This window comes from Stigmatopora argus, chromosome 17, assembly GCF_051989625.1.
Source record: "Stigmatopora argus isolate UIUO_Sarg chromosome 17, RoL_Sarg_1.0, whole genome shotgun sequence".
NCBI lineage: Eukaryota > Metazoa > Chordata > Actinopteri > Syngnathiformes > Syngnathidae > Stigmatopora > Stigmatopora argus.
Window position 1 is genome coordinate 14,445,085 of NC_135403.1, and position 15,878 is coordinate 14,460,962.

Below are 15,878 nucleotides of genomic sequence, written 5' to 3' on the forward strand. Positions count from 1 at the left end.
AATGACGCTCGAGAGGTTTACAGTACTTTTGGGGAGCAGGGACCCCATCACAATTGAAATGCGGAGACGGAAGGAGGGCCTGGACGCTCGAGCCCCTGACCAAGCTCCTTGCTCGACCTCGCCCGTCCAGACGCCTCCATTCCCGATCGCGCCACGACGACGCGGCTCGATCGTAACAGATGCTGGACGGGTCACCTCACAGACCAAAGATAACGTTGGATTATTTATCCCTTTTAAAAAAGAAATATATGTTCTACTTATATTATTGATGGATATGAAGGAATATCCTTTTGATACGTTCAACAAATTTGCAAATTTGGGGGAAAATACACAAATTCTACAAAAAAACATAATTAAAGTTCACAATAAGAGTCTGTAAACATCATTATGAAAGGCCTATATTACATTTCATCAGCAATAGGATGGATTTGGCAGTACGTACATGTTGTTAACACGTTACGATACAGTTCCAACGCTAACTGAGTTGAACAAGCGAGAAAACGCCGTGTTTCCGCTTTCGACTTTAATTTTGAAAGCCCTCCCCGGAAGTGTGAACATCTAGCTTGACTTCTCGCAGACGCAAATCAGCGTCAGACGGACGTACGGACGGACGCGACCGTCACATCATTCCGCTTTGAAGGAAGTACGATGGAATTTCAAGCAAAGGCGTAGACTTTTTCTTTTCTTTTTGATTTTATTCGTTGGCGAACTCGTCACAATTTGACTTTAGCTGCACTTTGGATGTTGCGATGCTCACAAAGTGACACCGAGCGCTCCCCGTGTCTTCTTTTTGTCACCGGCGACCAATCCAAACGCGATGAAAGGTAGGAAAACACCATCGTGATCCTTTGGAATGCCTTTAACGGAATTATCAATGTTTTCATAACGATTTGGTGCTGAACGGCGGTCACGTGTTTGTCTTGCAGCGTTCCAATCCCTATTTTTGTGTATTAAGTATAATTCGGGGTGGTTGACATCACTACTAGTTTAATGGTAAATTAAGAAGACCCCTTAAGCCCCCCCCCCTCCCTAAGCAAAACATCTCATCAGTCTCTTCCCCATGAGAATAGCAAAGTTCTCCCCATCTGTTTGCCATTAAGGTCTGATGTTCTTCAGCTTTGTGTAGTAGAATGTACGTCATTAGCTTTACTGTCAACAAGCTGGGAGAAATTGAAGCAGCGCTTCTCTCGGTCAACTTGCGGCACGTGGGCTAGTCACGGCCCCCCTAACACCCCCAAAATTGCCGGAATGTTAAATACAAATGTCGACTTGAGCCTGATTTGCATTTTAACGCTGTCTTTTTCTGATGACGTCACGCAGACGACTTTGCAGACGAGGATGAAGTTCAGTCTTTTGGATACAAGCGATTTGGTGAGTGTTGACTGACGTCCTTTACTTTAAGACGGTGGTAGGGAACCTATGGCTCGAGAGCCATATGTGGCTCTTTCCATGGGTGCATATGGCTCTCCACTAACCTGTGAGGTAAAATATGGAAATAGTTGGCGAGAGAGCTGAGTCCCAAACGCACTAATAGAGCGTCACTGTGGCGTTGACACTACCTCTACCACCACTTTAATCATCATTTTGTTTTTATTACTCTTCTGCATGCATGATATCATTGATTCTGATTTATTAGCAACAGCATAACAATGTTGTCAAAAGAATTCAGAGACTTATTGTACTTTAAAAGTGGTGAAATGACCAAAAAAAATCTGACTTTCATGTATTTTTACTTTTCAATATATAAATTTGAATTATTTATGGCTCTCGCTGTCAAAAAGGTTCCCGACCCCTGCTTTTAAGACATAAACCGCTATAACTTACACCCACGCTAAAACCCTGACTCACGCAAACACACCCCAGACCGCGTCTACAACTTCGGGTAACGTCAAGTCGACTTTTAAAGCAGCACGGGCTTTCTTAACCGGTGGGGGGAAAGAACGAAAACTTTAGCTCAGTCCTTCCTTGGCTCATTGGGGGTCCAGCGGTATTATTTGGGGGGGGGGGGGGGGGGGGGTCCACGACCGCCCTCATACTGTGTTCAAACGCATTCCCCGTCATCCGAGTCACCCGAGGAGCAGCATCCTGTTTGTTTTTGCCAGCCGGGGCGGGAGATTAGAAAGCCATGAGGGGCTCGGGGAACTTTTTTGGGGATTCCGATGATCTCTTGATGGACGTCCAGGGTGAGCGAAGATGCTAACAATAGCGCTGTCCAAAGCTAGGCCCGCAGAAGACCTGAAGAAAAGGTAGCACGGACGGATCCGACATCCACGGCAAATGAAAACACACACGTGTACTGTACATGTACTAAGTGAATTCATATGGCAGGTTTCGGATGACTGGCGGAAGGTGGAAACGCGTTTGTTCTTCTCTGAAGTGAAATGGCCATCCGGGGTTCAAAAGCCACCCTGTCAGAAACCTTCGTCACATGTCACCGCATTCTAGCACTCCACCTTGAAAATGAAATATTTTCCGCATTATCGCGACCAAAAGCAGAAGGATCGACACTAAGATAACAAAATTGGGAATCCAACACCCCGTTAGCTCCGCATCCAAGAGATTTTAGCACGTACTGTCGTGTCTTTGATGGGGCGCCAGGATTTTGGCGTTCCATTTTTTTTGGTGGCCTCTGCAGTTTGCTGGCGGTTTCCAGACATTCCTCGGAGGGAAGTTGGATTCCAACGATCGGCGCCAGCCCACCCCGGTCCGAGTGGATTGGACGCCCGTCGCCGACACGGCGGCCATTGCGCGAACTTTTCGAGTGCATTTTTTCACGATTTCGTGAGGATTTCAAGTTCGCGTCCTTTGTTTGAACACCCCTGACGTACGGTCATAATGAGATAGGAAGTCGGCGAGGGAATATTTCACGGAAGGGAGTGAACGGCGACGTGGGAGAAGGTGGAAGAGAACCAGCCGGTGGAGAACAGGAAGAGAGAGATAAGAGTTTGAAGGAGAGAAATTGCTCAAAAACTTAGCGGAGCCGGAGTTGGTCACCTCATTGGCGACGTCCGACCGAGACGGACGGGAAGGCTACATTTGCGTTCCTTTTAACTTGGCAGACGGCACAAAGCGGCCGCCGTTTTGACGCATGAGCTCATTCCTCAACTTGTTTCTGGAATGCCTCATTCATTGGCCCCCTCCAAACAAGTTCAAATCCCAATCCGGGACTTTGATTGGGGATCTGTCGTCGGCTTTTCCGATGCACCCCGAGGATGAAAAGCAAGCAGCCTCCCCCGATCCACAGCGTAATAACTCCGGCGACCTTGACGTGACCCGCCGCGAGATGTCGGGGGAGCCGTCGATTGGCGTTGATTGGCGTTTTCTGGCCTTAGCCGTGGATTCGCTCAGCAGAGAGCCATCCCATCCCGGGGCAGGAAGGCACCCGTGTTCTTTTAGCGCAGGGGTCGGGAACCTTTTTGACGGAGAGAGCCATAAACAATTCATATTTTCAAATGTTATTCCTTGAGAGCCATAGTCAAAATTTAAAAGGAAAAATACACTAAAATGTGTGCTATTTGTAGTAATGTCACCACTTTTAAAGTACAAACGTTCTCCGAGATCTTTTGACGACATTGTCGCGCTGTTGCTAATCAATGATAATCAATGGGAGTATGTAATGGAAAAACAAACGTTTAAAGCCGTTATAAAGGTAATGTCGGCACCACAACGCTCCTACTTATGCATTCAGGACTGAGCTCTCAACAGCGGTTACCATATTTTACTTCACATTTTAGCGGAGAGCCGTATGCACCTATCAAAAGAGCCACATATGGCTCCCTAGCCATAGGTTCCCTACCCCTGTTTTAGCGCCTCCTGGGAAAACGCCATCGAATAGCGACGCCTTGGCCAGGCGCCACGCTTCCGCGCTGGCGTACGCCTCGGAGCGCTTACTAAAACAAAAGTCCCTTCCCGCCCACTTTGGATATTTTGTTTGCGAGTCTCGGGTGTCCGTTCGCCGTCCAAAATGGAAAAGGCTTCCCAGAAACGGAACAACCCGACGCCTTTTAACAAGGAGTTCGGAGATTCCGCTTTTTACCCCACCGCCGCCTGAACTCGCAATCGTACGCACCGTCCGAGGGCGACGGATTCTGCTCCGGCGCCCCCTCCCCGGAACCCTCGTCGGGATGAGCGCAAACGAGCCAAGTGGCCGTGAGCGAAGCGCGGTCGGGTAACGAGGGAATGCGGGAACGCCACGTCTGGTTCCCGCGGGCCACCCAGGAGGAAGTCCCGTAGCCACGATGGCGCTTGACTTTTCCGTGGTGGCCCACCCATGGCGAGACGACCCGAGTGTGTTGTTTTTGGAAGTCTCTCCGTGTAATTGGCGCTTTGCTGTCGCCGGGCGTCCCAACCCGCCATCGTGTCCTTTCCGTTCGCTCGCGGGACGTCGTTAAAGACTCCCGTAGAGCCCCGTCGGATGAAAGCGGACGCCGTTATTTTGCATCTTGTTGCTTTAGGTCAGGGGTCGGGAAGCTTTTTGACGAAGAGAGCCACAAACAATTCATATTTTCTAATGTTATTCCTTGGGAGTCATACTACCAATTTAAAAGTCCAAATACATACATGTAAACGAGTTCCTTTTCAATTTTTTTTAGTAATTTCACCACTTTTAAAGTGGAAAAAACTGAATATTTTTAAAAAGGTTCTTATGCTTTTGCTAATCAATGAGAGGATGCATTCCAGAAGAGTCTACTGCAAAACAATGAAGATTAAAGCAAAAAAAATGAAGATTAAAGCAGTTCTAGATGTAATATCCCAGTTCTGTCACCAGCAATTTCCATATTTTAGCTTACAGGTTAACAAAGACCCAGATGCACCCATCAAAAGAGCCACATGTGGCTCCCGAGCCATAGGTTCCCTACCCCTGCTTTAGGTCAAGGCTCGGCGACCCAAAATGTAGAAAGAGCCATATTGGATGAAAAAACATGTTGAAAAGCCTTCTAGTAAATCTGGATTTAAATACCATTCAATGTTTATTTTCCCTACAGTGCGTTCATTTTTGAAAACGCGCTCGAGAGCCGCATGCGGCTCCAGAACCTACGCTTGCCGAATTGTAAAGTGGACACGCACGTGATTTACTCGAGCGATATAAATGTTCCCTAGGCCAAAAATATTATTAGGCACTTGGCGAAAGACGTGCCTTCAATTCCATTTTTTTGTTTTCCCCCCTGGAAGAGGTAAGGGTTTATTATCCCAGCTGCTCATCAGAGGAAAGATGTTATTTATTTGATTTTGCCGTCAATGACGCTAAGCTGTTTATTTAGCTTTGAAACTAAGTTTTCACTTTGGGCTCCAAAACGTTGCCTGCCTGGTGCGACTTGCCTTTTGGACGAAGAACCACTTCAATTCATTTTTGGGGAGTCTTTACAGACGGGGTGGAGGGGGCGGGGCCAACATTTGACAAGTGGATTTTTCCCCACTGGTTTAAATGGAAATATGTATCATATATTGAAATGAATGGAAAACAAATTAATTGGTTCCAGCCCTCTGAAAAAACACCAAAACCAGGATATTGGATTGGAAAAAAATGTTTTATTTCTTCTAATTCCCCATCTATTAACAAAGTAACACATAGCTAGTGGTTTAATAGTCATAAAATGTGTTTAATAGTACTAAAATTGGGCAGATTTTGCTGACGGGAGACAGAGACGTTTGGGGGGGTTCGTTTTTTTTCCCACGTCAACACACTCGTAAACGGAACAAACAAATTTAAATTAACTTGGATTAATATATACAGACACTCAAACATACGTTTAATGTAACTTTACACAAAACTGAATTCTAATTTTGTTGTAATCTTTTGTTACCTTCGTTCTGGCCGGGTTGGCGGTTTGCCACGCCTCCTCCACCCTCACGTTCGCTATCGATGGACTGTTTGCTGTTGTACTACGTATTACCTTGTAAATATTCCCAAAATGATGCACACAAATGTCCTCACAATAGGATAACGCACGACCACTTGCCAACGAGAAATAGTTTTTAAAGAACGATCGCGGGAGCTTCTTTCCTTAGAAAGAATAACAGGAAATACAATAGTTGAGCTTCCCCACGTATTGATTGTGGGTAATGAAGTTTTATTCTGAGAAAGGTTGCCATTGCCTATGGGTGTTGTGTGCACGAGTGTACTCCATTACCCAGAAAGCCCTCTTTTTGCTCGCGTTGTGCGTTTCCTGGTCGATGCGTTGGAAAAACTCGTCTGAATTAATCGTTCCGTGCTCGTAGATATTGTTATATACACGAAAGATATGCAAAAAAGACCTGGCTTGGTCGCATCACGAAATTCTGATCGCATGACGGGCGAATGATTCGATCGAAATTTCCGCCGTGAAACGAGATTTTTGTATGACGACTCGGTCGTATGACGAGGTACCACTGTACGGCTCTCAAGGAATAACATTTCAAAATATGAATTCTTTACGGCTCTCTCTCTCAGAAAGGTTCCCGACCCCCTGCACTAGTGGATTGGTCTTCCCGCTCCCGGCTTAAGCGTGCGGTTCGCGCTAGCCCGTTTACTTTCCATCACGCCTCATAAAAAACAAAAAAAGACAAAACCACACATGAAGTGTTTTGTTTTCTTTTGCCGGCCCGTCAACCCCGAGGAATTTCGGCCCTGGGAAAGGTGTTCGTGGTGCTCGCTAACCTTGAGAACCGCCATTGGGAAAAATTCCCACGTTAACGTACACTATTTAGCGTCAACAAACATCGGCTATTCATAAGTCGAACCCCCCAAATCAAGCTGATGTTAAGAGCCATTTCTTTTGTGCTTTTTTGCCCCTTTTGTTCCCTCACAAAAGCCATCCAGGAAGGCACCCACTGCACCAAGTGCAAGAAGGAATGGGCGCTGAAAACCTCCATAGCGTTGCTCTACGTGCTCTGCACGCTACTCGGCGTCGCCGTCGCCCTGCTCGGCTATAAAGGTCAGTTATTATTTGTCTTATAATATCTATTTAGCAGCAGTCGTGCAAAAAAAAAACACATTTGTGCAACTTTCTTCCAGCCGATAGCGCCCGCGCCGTGACGCAAAAACTTCCCACTTTAACCTTTTCCTCCGGTCCGGCTTTGTTTGGAAACGGTAAAGTTGCCTTCCAATGTTTTGCTTCTCCGCACGTCCCCGCGTCCCCCTAATGGATCCCAGATGGGCCGCCGGCGAGTCCAGCCAAATCGCCTTTTTTTGCTAGCGGCGGCGGCGCTAAAGTCTGCGCGGGGAATCGCTTGGTTCCGCACGCCGACGGTTCCGCACCTCGCTAATGTCCCGGCGGAGAAGCCCGAGGTGGCGCTGGGTTTTAAGCTAGCGGTGGCCCAGACACATTCCAGAGGAAATGAACGGACGGCGGCGCTGTGGCCCGTGGGGGCGCGAAGAGCCTCCCCTGCCGCGGTGGCCCGGGTGGCCTTTGATCCCCGTCCCCCCGTGTTTACCAAAGACCCCCCCTCCTCCCCCCTCTACCTTCTCTGGCGGGTCACCTCCCGGAAGGTTCTCCGTCTCCGTCACCGACGAACACATCTCTGGGGGGGGATTTCCGTGTCTCTTTGGAAAAGTAAAGCTCATTAAAGGCGACGTTATTGACTTGGCTTGACCTAATCCGGAGAGTTCCGCTAATCACTTCCAGCGTTATTGCCTGTCTGCCAGACATGTCCGGAGATTTTCTCCTTTGGCTTCTGATCCTTTTTTCATCACTGATGTCTGGGCTCCGTCTGAGGCCATTTTGGCTCAGGTAGCTCTGCTTCTCCACACAGCGTCATTTATGCCAGGGGTTTCAGACTCGGGTTAGTTCGTCGGCCGCGTTAACGTCAACTCCATTTCATGTGGGCTCAGACCATTTTAGACATAAATTTTAGATTTTTTTTTTAAATAAATAGATTAAATGAATATTCCGTTTTTTTATAGATCTAAAACAATGTTTATTTGAGCTTTTTTAAAATATATTTTTAGATTTTACAAAATGATTTTTGAACTAAAAACACAGAAAAAATGGATGAAAAAAATAACAATTATTGATTTAAAAGGGGGAAAATCAGGAAATTTAATATACATCTATACTCTTCATTTGAATTTGATCCTAAAACAGAAAGTCGCCACTCATGAGTTACTTTCCCAGGCCGCACAAAATGATGCGGCGGGCCAGATTTGGCCCCCGGGCCGCCTCTTTGACACCACGTCATTTATGCCAGGGGTGTCAGATTCGGGTTGGTTGGCGGGCCGCGTTAACGTCAACTCTATTTCATGTGGGTCGGACCATTTTAGATATAATATTTAGTTTTTTTTAAATAAATGGATTAAAATAACTGGATTAAAAGCCCTGAATATTCCATTTTTTATAGATCTAAAACAATGTTTATTTTAGCTTTTTTAAATATATTTTTAGATTTTACAAAATGTTTTTTGAACTAAAAACAGAAAAAATGGATTAAAAAATGACTGATTGATTTAAAAGGGGGAAAATCAGGAAATTTAATATACATCTATACTCTTCATTTGAATTTGATCCTAAAACAGAAAGTCGGCACTCACGATTGACTTTCCCGGGCCCCACAAAATGATGCGGCGGGCCAGATTTGGCCCCCGGGCCGCCTCTTTGACACAACGTCATTTATGCTAACCAAGTGTTAGGATTCTACTGTGCTATAACCTACCACGTGACCATATTTGGCCCGTAAAACCCTCCTAATTGTGGAATTCCGACGAGATGAAGTTACATAAATGAAACAGGAGAGGACGGGTGCCGTCTCGTCGAGAAAACGAGTCTCCCGCCATGAAATGAAAACAATGAGCTGTGGGGTTTTCCATCTTTTATTGGCGCTAAATGGGGCACGGCTCCATGGGAAGACGTTTGTTTTGGTGCTAACGCTCACCTCGTGTTTGCTCGCAGTGGTGCAACGAGTGGATAGCGTGTCTGCCGGAATCGCCAACTATGGGGGCAAGATCGTGGCGGTGGAGAGCGACTTGAAAAAGCTAGGTGAGTGTTAGCCGCCTAGCTAGCCAAAACGTGGACGCCATCCGACGTCCATCCCTCCACCCGTCCTCAGACGATCAAAGCGGCGAGACGTCGGAGAACGCCACCACGGCCATCCGCGCCTTCAAGACCAAGGTGTGGACCCTGCAGAGGCAGCTGTCCGTCATGGAGGAGCACCTCCGCGCCGACCGCCTCCAGCTGAGCCTCCTGCAAAACCTGGGCTTGGAAACGCGCGGCGAACAGGCCTCCGTCCGGGGCCTGCTGGACGCCGACGCCGCCGCCTTGCGCTCGCTCAACGGCACCCTGCGCTCCTACGACGCCCTCCTGGGGGGTCTGCGGGACCACGCCGCCCGGCTCCAGGAGGAAGTCCGGCGCCAGGGGAGGCTCCAGGACCAGGTCTGGCTGACTGTGGACGGCCTCAACCACACCCAGACGCGGCAGGGCGTTCTCCTCGAGGTCCTGCGCCGCTCCGTGGACGACGGCGGACGGGACGTCCAGGGGGTCCGCGCCGACCTCCGGGGCTTGGAGCAGAGCGCCGAGCAGACGCGCTCCGACGCCCAGTGGCTCCGGGGGAAATTGGACGCCCTGCAGACGGCGTCCGCCAACGCCTCGCTCCTGTCCAAGGCTAACGACGAAGGCCTGGAGGAGGTGGGATCCCGGCTGACGTCGCTCTCGGGCCGCCTGCAGAACGCCGACGCCCTGGCCGACGCCCACGAGCGCTCCCTGAAGGAGATCCTGGAGCGGCAGAGGGATCTGGCCAACCTCACCTCGTCCGACCTGCGAGGCCTGGAGGCCCGGCTGGACCGGACGGAGGGGGGCCTGGACCGCGTGACGGCCAACGTCAGCTACGCCACGCAACTCTTGGGCGCCGTCAACCGGGACCTCAACGCCTTGCGCGGCTACTCGGAGACGGTGGCCCGCCACTCGGAGGCGCTGGCGGGCCTCGGCGGCGGCGTGGCCGAGGCCAAGGCCGAGGCGGGCGCCCTGCGATCCCGCCAGGAGGAGATGGCGGCCAGGTTGGACCGGGAGGTGACCGGCCTCTCCGTCGTCGTGGAGGAGATGAAGTTGGTGGACGCCAAGCACTCCCAGTTGATCACCAACTTCACCATCTTGCAGGGTAAGATTTCCGTCTCTTGTGGCTTTCCGACGGGCCGAAGGTTCCTTCCCTCACGCCGGTCTTTGACGGCAGGTCCTCCCGGTCCCAGAGGGTCACGAGGGGACAGGGGCCCCACGGGACCCACTGGCCAGTCGGGTCAGAAGGGCGAGAAGGGGGACAAAGGCGCCTCGGGAATACGTGGCCCGAGAGGGGAGCAAGGTACTCCGGGACCGCCGGGTCTCCCGGGCCTGAGGGGCCTTCCGGGCGTCCCGGGGAGCCCCGGGTCCAAGGGCCCCAGGGGATCGGGGGGCAGGGCCGGACCTCCCGGGGGTAAAGGCGAGCCGGGCGCCGCCGGTCTGCCCGGCAGGGACGGCCAGCCCGGTCCCCAGGGGGCTCAGGGTCCGCCGGGGATCCGTGGATCGATGGGCCCGGCCGGAGAACTGGGAGGGCAGGGACCGGCGGGTCCTCCGGGGAACCCGGGGCCCCCGGGACCGCCCGCCGCCGCCTTGAGTCCGGCGCCTCTCCAAGATGTGGCGCTCGCCGCCGCGCTGGGGGCCGCCGCAGGTAGGACCCGCGTCGAGACCGTTGGGGGCGGCCATGTTCTCTGACACCACGATTGGTCATTTTTGAAGGTTGTCCGCCCGAGTGGCTCGGCTACGGGAACAAGTGCTACTTGTTCTCCAAAGACTTGCACAGCTTCGACGACGCCGAGGCCACGTGTCAACTCCAGTCGGCTTCCCTGTTGACCGTCGACGACGCGGAGGAACAGGCGAGTGACCCATCTTCTTCTTTTGCGAAATCTGGGAATGAGCCAACCAAAATCTCGTCTTCCGTCTCCAGAAATGGCTTCAGAAGCAGATCCAAGACAAAGGCTACTTCTGGATGGCTCTGACCGACCGCGCGGAGGAGAACGTTTGGCGCTGGCTGGACGGCACCCGGCCGGCTTTCACGTGAGTACAGACGCTCCCCTACTTACGAACATTCGACTTACGAACAACGGTACATACGAACATGTCTGCAAATTGCGTTTATGTCGAAAAAATTTCGTAAGTAGGATTTTGTATTGCGCGCCTTTTTCCGAGTAGTGCTTCTTTCCGCCGCTAATAGCGACCGACGCATGGCGCTGTGAGAGCTCAGCTCACCCAGCATCTACCTTCCTCTGCCCACTTCGTTGCAGTGCGGAAGTGCGTGAACGTGTCTCCAGTGCGCAAAGAACCTTTTTCATTTGTATCATTAAATATCTCGTGCATCCATTATTGAATATGGTTGGTGAAAAGCGAAAGGCTTCTATTGAGGGAGGTGCAAGGAAGAGGCAAGCCATTTCATTTGAAATGAGTGGCAATAATAACAAAGCTTGATGCGCGTTGCACGGGAATACAACTTGAATCATTCGACCGTCAGTACCATTTATAAACAGAAAGATTGAGCAGCAGGACCCAAATATTGAACGTTGCACAAAGTTTGCAAATCAATTGAATGATGCCATACAGTGCTACCGCATCATTTATGATGAAAAAAAGAAAACTGCAATCGTCATTAGATAGCTTCTTTCGGTCAGTTTCTAGTAAATCTCTCTCTCTCTCTAATGTATGTATACAGTACTGTATGTATTCTCTCCATTTTATTAAATGTTTTTTTCAGTACAAACCAATGCGTGTTACTTATACAAGCCTTAAACATACAAATGCACTTATATAAACCTTCAATATACTTCTATAGGCCTTAAACATAAATGATAATCCAAAATATAGCACTGAATCAACTTACAAACAAATTCAACTTATGAACAATCGCTCGGAACCTAACTCGTTCGTAAGTAGGGGATCGTCTGTACTTCAACTGCGGACTTTGCGGGAGAAATGTCCTTCCTCCACCAGATAGTGCCACACACTCTCTCTCTCAAGTGATGATCTCAAGATGTTTGCATTTTAAGACTCAATCTCCATCTCAATATCAATGCCACCATTTTGCAGGAAGTGGAAACCCGGGCAGCCCGACAACTGGGGCCACGGCCACGAGAGCGGCGAGAACTGCGCGGGGCTGATCCACGACGGCCTCTGGAACGATTTCTCCTGCGAAGACCTCATAAGCTACATTTGCCAGAAGCCACACACGATGGGTAGGATGCGCCGATTCTCTTTATTTATTTCCCCCCCCGACCCTTATTAAATCCGCCTTTCGTGTCTCAGTGGGTAGCTCGTAGCGACGGAGGCGAGGGAGGGGAGGCGGACTTGTTTCTGGCAGCTAGGCCGTACCCCCACGCGGGTACCGGTCCACAAATCCACGCCTTTGGGACCCAAGCGGCTCGAGTGCAATAGTACAGCAACGGGGCCGAAGGAAGGAAGGATCATCTCTTTTCATATGTATACTGATTAGTTTTGACAAATCTATCGAGCGATCCATATAGTGTTTTAAAGTGAAACCGATTATATGAATGTATAGTTTACGTTGCAACTTTTTTAGGAGAACGTTGATTCCTCAAATATAAAAAAAAACCTGATTTCTATCCTTTTTGTTTTCGTTTTTTTTCACTAGATTAATCGATATTAGAATTAAATGGGGCGCTTTCAATGAAAGTAGTGGAAATGAGTGCAGTACCGAGACTGGCCAGTAGAAGGCAGCAATATGCCGCAGGACATCTTTTATGTTTTCAAAGGGAAAATTAATTTCTTAAAGATCCAGGTTCTAGAAATCTTTTTTTCTTCTTAAGTAAAGTGTTGGGAGCGTAAACGTGCTATTTTCCTCCAAAATATTTACATAAATAACAATCATTTACTTTACTAGTTTGTCCTTTTGAATTGGAAACACAAAAATTATTAAATATTTATTTGAATATTGAACAAGATAAATCTTTTTAAAAAATGCTTTTAAAAGTAGAAAATTACAACAATATGTACAAACAACACGATAGTCGCTTAACGCCACAAGATGGCGCCAAAGCAGTCATTTTCAACACCACAAATAGTATTTACACAAATTGTGCAGAAAGTTGAGTATAAAAGTCAAGCTAAATTTGTGCTCTTGATGACAATAGACGTCCTATCGATTAGAAGTCCAACTTCAAATGGATTGGACGTCTCTGGCCGTCGGCTTTTAGGCCAACGTCCTACACCAAGAGTGTTCTGGTTTCTGGACGCACTGCAAAATCTTCAGAATCCTGCAAACCCAAATTTTCAGGAGTCACAATTGGGGGTAAAAAATTGGTTTTTCTTTTTGCAAAACAAATAGCCCCGCCCACTGGCTTACCGCTCGTTGTCCGAGCACGTCCAGCGGAATCCTCTGGACTGTAAAATGTGGATCAGATCCAGAATGGATCCACGGCTGCACGATTCTCTAAGGACCAAAAAAAATCGAGATGATTTTGGAACTTCCTTCCAAAGGAGCCGTTTTAGCACGATTTCAAATTTATGACCTGGAGGGCCCGTCCAGATTGGTCACCACTCTGATGTTGACGTAGTTGACCCTTTCCGGGTTCAAATGGTCCAGCTCCACACTCCCAAACATGCTGCAAAAGTGGGAGAGAAAAAAAAAAACACTGCGTTTAGAAAAGAACCGCCGGTCACGCTTAAGTGGTTGATTCCGAAAATGAATGATTCCGTTAAAATGGACCTGTTTTTGGAGAAAGCATTTTCAATGGAGCCATTGAGCAGCACTGTGATGTTACCGCAGGCCATCTCCGCAAACTACAAACAAAAAACAGCTTGAGTAATCGGGTGTTACACAAAAAAAAACAAAAAACAAATACTAAAGTCTTTCATCCCAAAGTCTTCTCAGTAAAGAAAATTGAGAAAAACAAGACGATTCCCTGAAATGTTACATTTAGGGAAATTTGACTGTTTTCTCCCAAAATAAAATGGGTGGCTGTACCTTATTTTTGTCATTAGAAAGAAAGAAAAAACATTTTGAACAAAAAAAAAATATTATTCTCAAATAATTCCAAATGAAAAAAAATATTTGGTAGACTTGGGCATAAATCACATGTGTCAAAGTGGCGGCCCGGGGGCCAAATCTGGCCCGATGCATCATTTTGTGTGGCCCGGGAAAGTCGATCATGAGTGCCGACTTTCTGTTTTAGGATCAAATTTAAATGAAGAGTAAAAATTTATATTAAATTTCCCGATTTTCCCCCTTTTAAATCAATAATTGTAATTTTTAATCCATTTTTTCTGTGTTTTTTAGTTCAAAAATCGTTTTGTAAAATCTAAAAATATATATAAAAAAAGCTAAAATAAACATTGTTTTAGATCTATAAAAAAACTGAATATTTAACCTATAGTAATCGCAAACAACTCACGTTTTTGGACGCCTGCCTCCACAGAGAGTGAACCGGATGATGTAAACACGCCGACCATTCTGGACACGAACTGAAATTGAAGCCTGAAAAGAACGGCCATGAGTTCTCCTCACGTTGTTATCGTCTTAAAAAAAAACGCATCTTACCCGAGTTTTCCTGTTGGCGGCACCAGACCAGGTCGTTAAACATGTAGCCCGCTAGCGTGTCCTCTAGCGTCCAGAAATGAGGCGCGATGGCCGTGTAGTCTTGAATAAACTTCTTGGTTTTGCTCCAGAACAGGAACTGAATCCAAGGCAATGGGAATTAGGATCTTCTCCATCTCAAATTTGGGATCTCTCGGCTCAATTCGGGACGCTTCGGCTCTTACCCGGTCGCACGCCCGCGTTTGCGGCATTTCTCGGAACATGTGGCGATAGTGCTCCATGGCTACGTCGCAGGAATTCTGCTTGACCACGGCTTCTTCGAACGCACGCCAGATTGCTTCGCAGTCGTATCTGGGAAGAATTTCAACCGGGGTTTTAGCAAAAAAAGGTACAGGGAAAATTCGCTCATTGCCGTTAGCGCATCGCTAATGAACTCAAAAGGCTTTAGTGGCATTTTAAAAATAGTCATGCACCACAACAACCGCTAAGAACGACGAGTTAGTAAACAATTTTGCTCTCAAATCAAAATGGCCTATTATAATAAAGTGTTTAATACCTCGTGCTGGGGTTAACCAGCGTGATATAATTAAAGCATCGTCCCATCACAATATGTTTGATGTTGGGCGTCGTGCCGAAACCTCGCGGACGACCGCTACACGCACCCAGCGTGAGGAAGCCTGAAAATAAGAAAACCGTAAAAGTCTTCCAATTTTCACCAGTAAGTAAAGGTACGATAGTAAACAAAAGGAATAACTTACACGCAATTACACTCGTCATCCCCACGGCGGCCCTAAACTTCATCGCCACGGCGACCCGCTGCTTTGCCCTCAGAAGAATCGCTCAAAAAAATCCGTCGGCGGAGCAACCGTGATCGGTCAAAGCTTTTTCCACAGCGAGAGAAAAAAAAACAGACGCTCGCTAATATCCTCTCCCCACAACTTGGACGGCGATGCTCAAGCGCTGCCCCCGAATTGACGACCCAATTTACCCTCAAGACGGGATACGTAAGAGTCCAGAAAGGGACGGTGAAAAGGACAGATGTTTTCCTCCAAGGCTCGTAGTGACTCCTCCGCCGCCGCATGACTCCCATTATGATGGCATGAAGAAATTATCACACAATACTTGGGCTGTTTTTTTTTGGGAGAAATGGCCAGCTGGAAGAGGAAGAATGACATCATTCTGGTCCATTGACAGGACTACCTTTCATCATGTTGTGGAAAGAGCCACAAGCAAATGAAAACAAAATAACAAAGTGGTTAGTTTTTGGAAGCCAAGTGACTGCATGAGGACAGCTTCGGATAAAGAGCGTGAAATCAAAGGTCGTGTTTTCCGAAACACGGCGCATCATCTTTTCCAACTACTGAACCCAGTGGCGGGCGGTGCATTTTCTCGTAGCG

General features: G+C 48.1%; 2 protein-coding genes across 2 annotated transcripts; one reads left to right on the forward strand and one right to left on the reverse strand.

Annotated features, from left to right (window-relative positions):
* Nucleotides 1-547: 547 nt before the first annotated feature.
* Nucleotides 548-12,550, forward strand: LOC144092065 (collectin-12-like). Its single transcript, XM_077624834.1, has 10 exons — nucleotides 548-824; nucleotides 1,321-1,371; nucleotides 6,792-6,914; nucleotides 8,865-8,951; nucleotides 9,022-10,065; nucleotides 10,138-10,608; nucleotides 10,677-10,813; nucleotides 10,885-10,994; nucleotides 12,018-12,163; nucleotides 12,234-12,550. Exons 1-10 carry the CDS (start codon nucleotides 818-820, stop codon nucleotides 12,245-12,247), a joined length of 2,190 nt encoding a protein of 729 aa, XP_077480960.1. The 5' UTR covers nucleotides 548-817; the 3' UTR covers nucleotides 12,248-12,550.
* Nucleotides 12,551-13,072: 522 nt separating this feature from the next.
* On the reverse strand, nucleotides 13,073-15,469 carry LOC144091915 (ADP-ribosyl cyclase/cyclic ADP-ribose hydrolase 1). Its single transcript, XM_077624611.1, has 9 exons — nucleotides 15,240-15,469; nucleotides 15,038-15,158; nucleotides 14,706-14,832; nucleotides 14,485-14,620; nucleotides 14,339-14,421; nucleotides 13,654-13,727; nucleotides 13,457-13,549; nucleotides 13,291-13,377; nucleotides 13,073-13,201 (listed from the first exon to the last, which is right to left on the reverse strand). The coding sequence occupies exons 1-9, from the start codon at nucleotides 15,280-15,282 to the stop codon at nucleotides 13,138-13,140; spliced, it is 828 nt and encodes a 275-aa protein (XP_077480737.1). The 5' UTR covers nucleotides 15,283-15,469; the 3' UTR covers nucleotides 13,073-13,137.
* Between the last annotated feature and the right edge of the window lie 409 nt (nucleotides 15,470-15,878).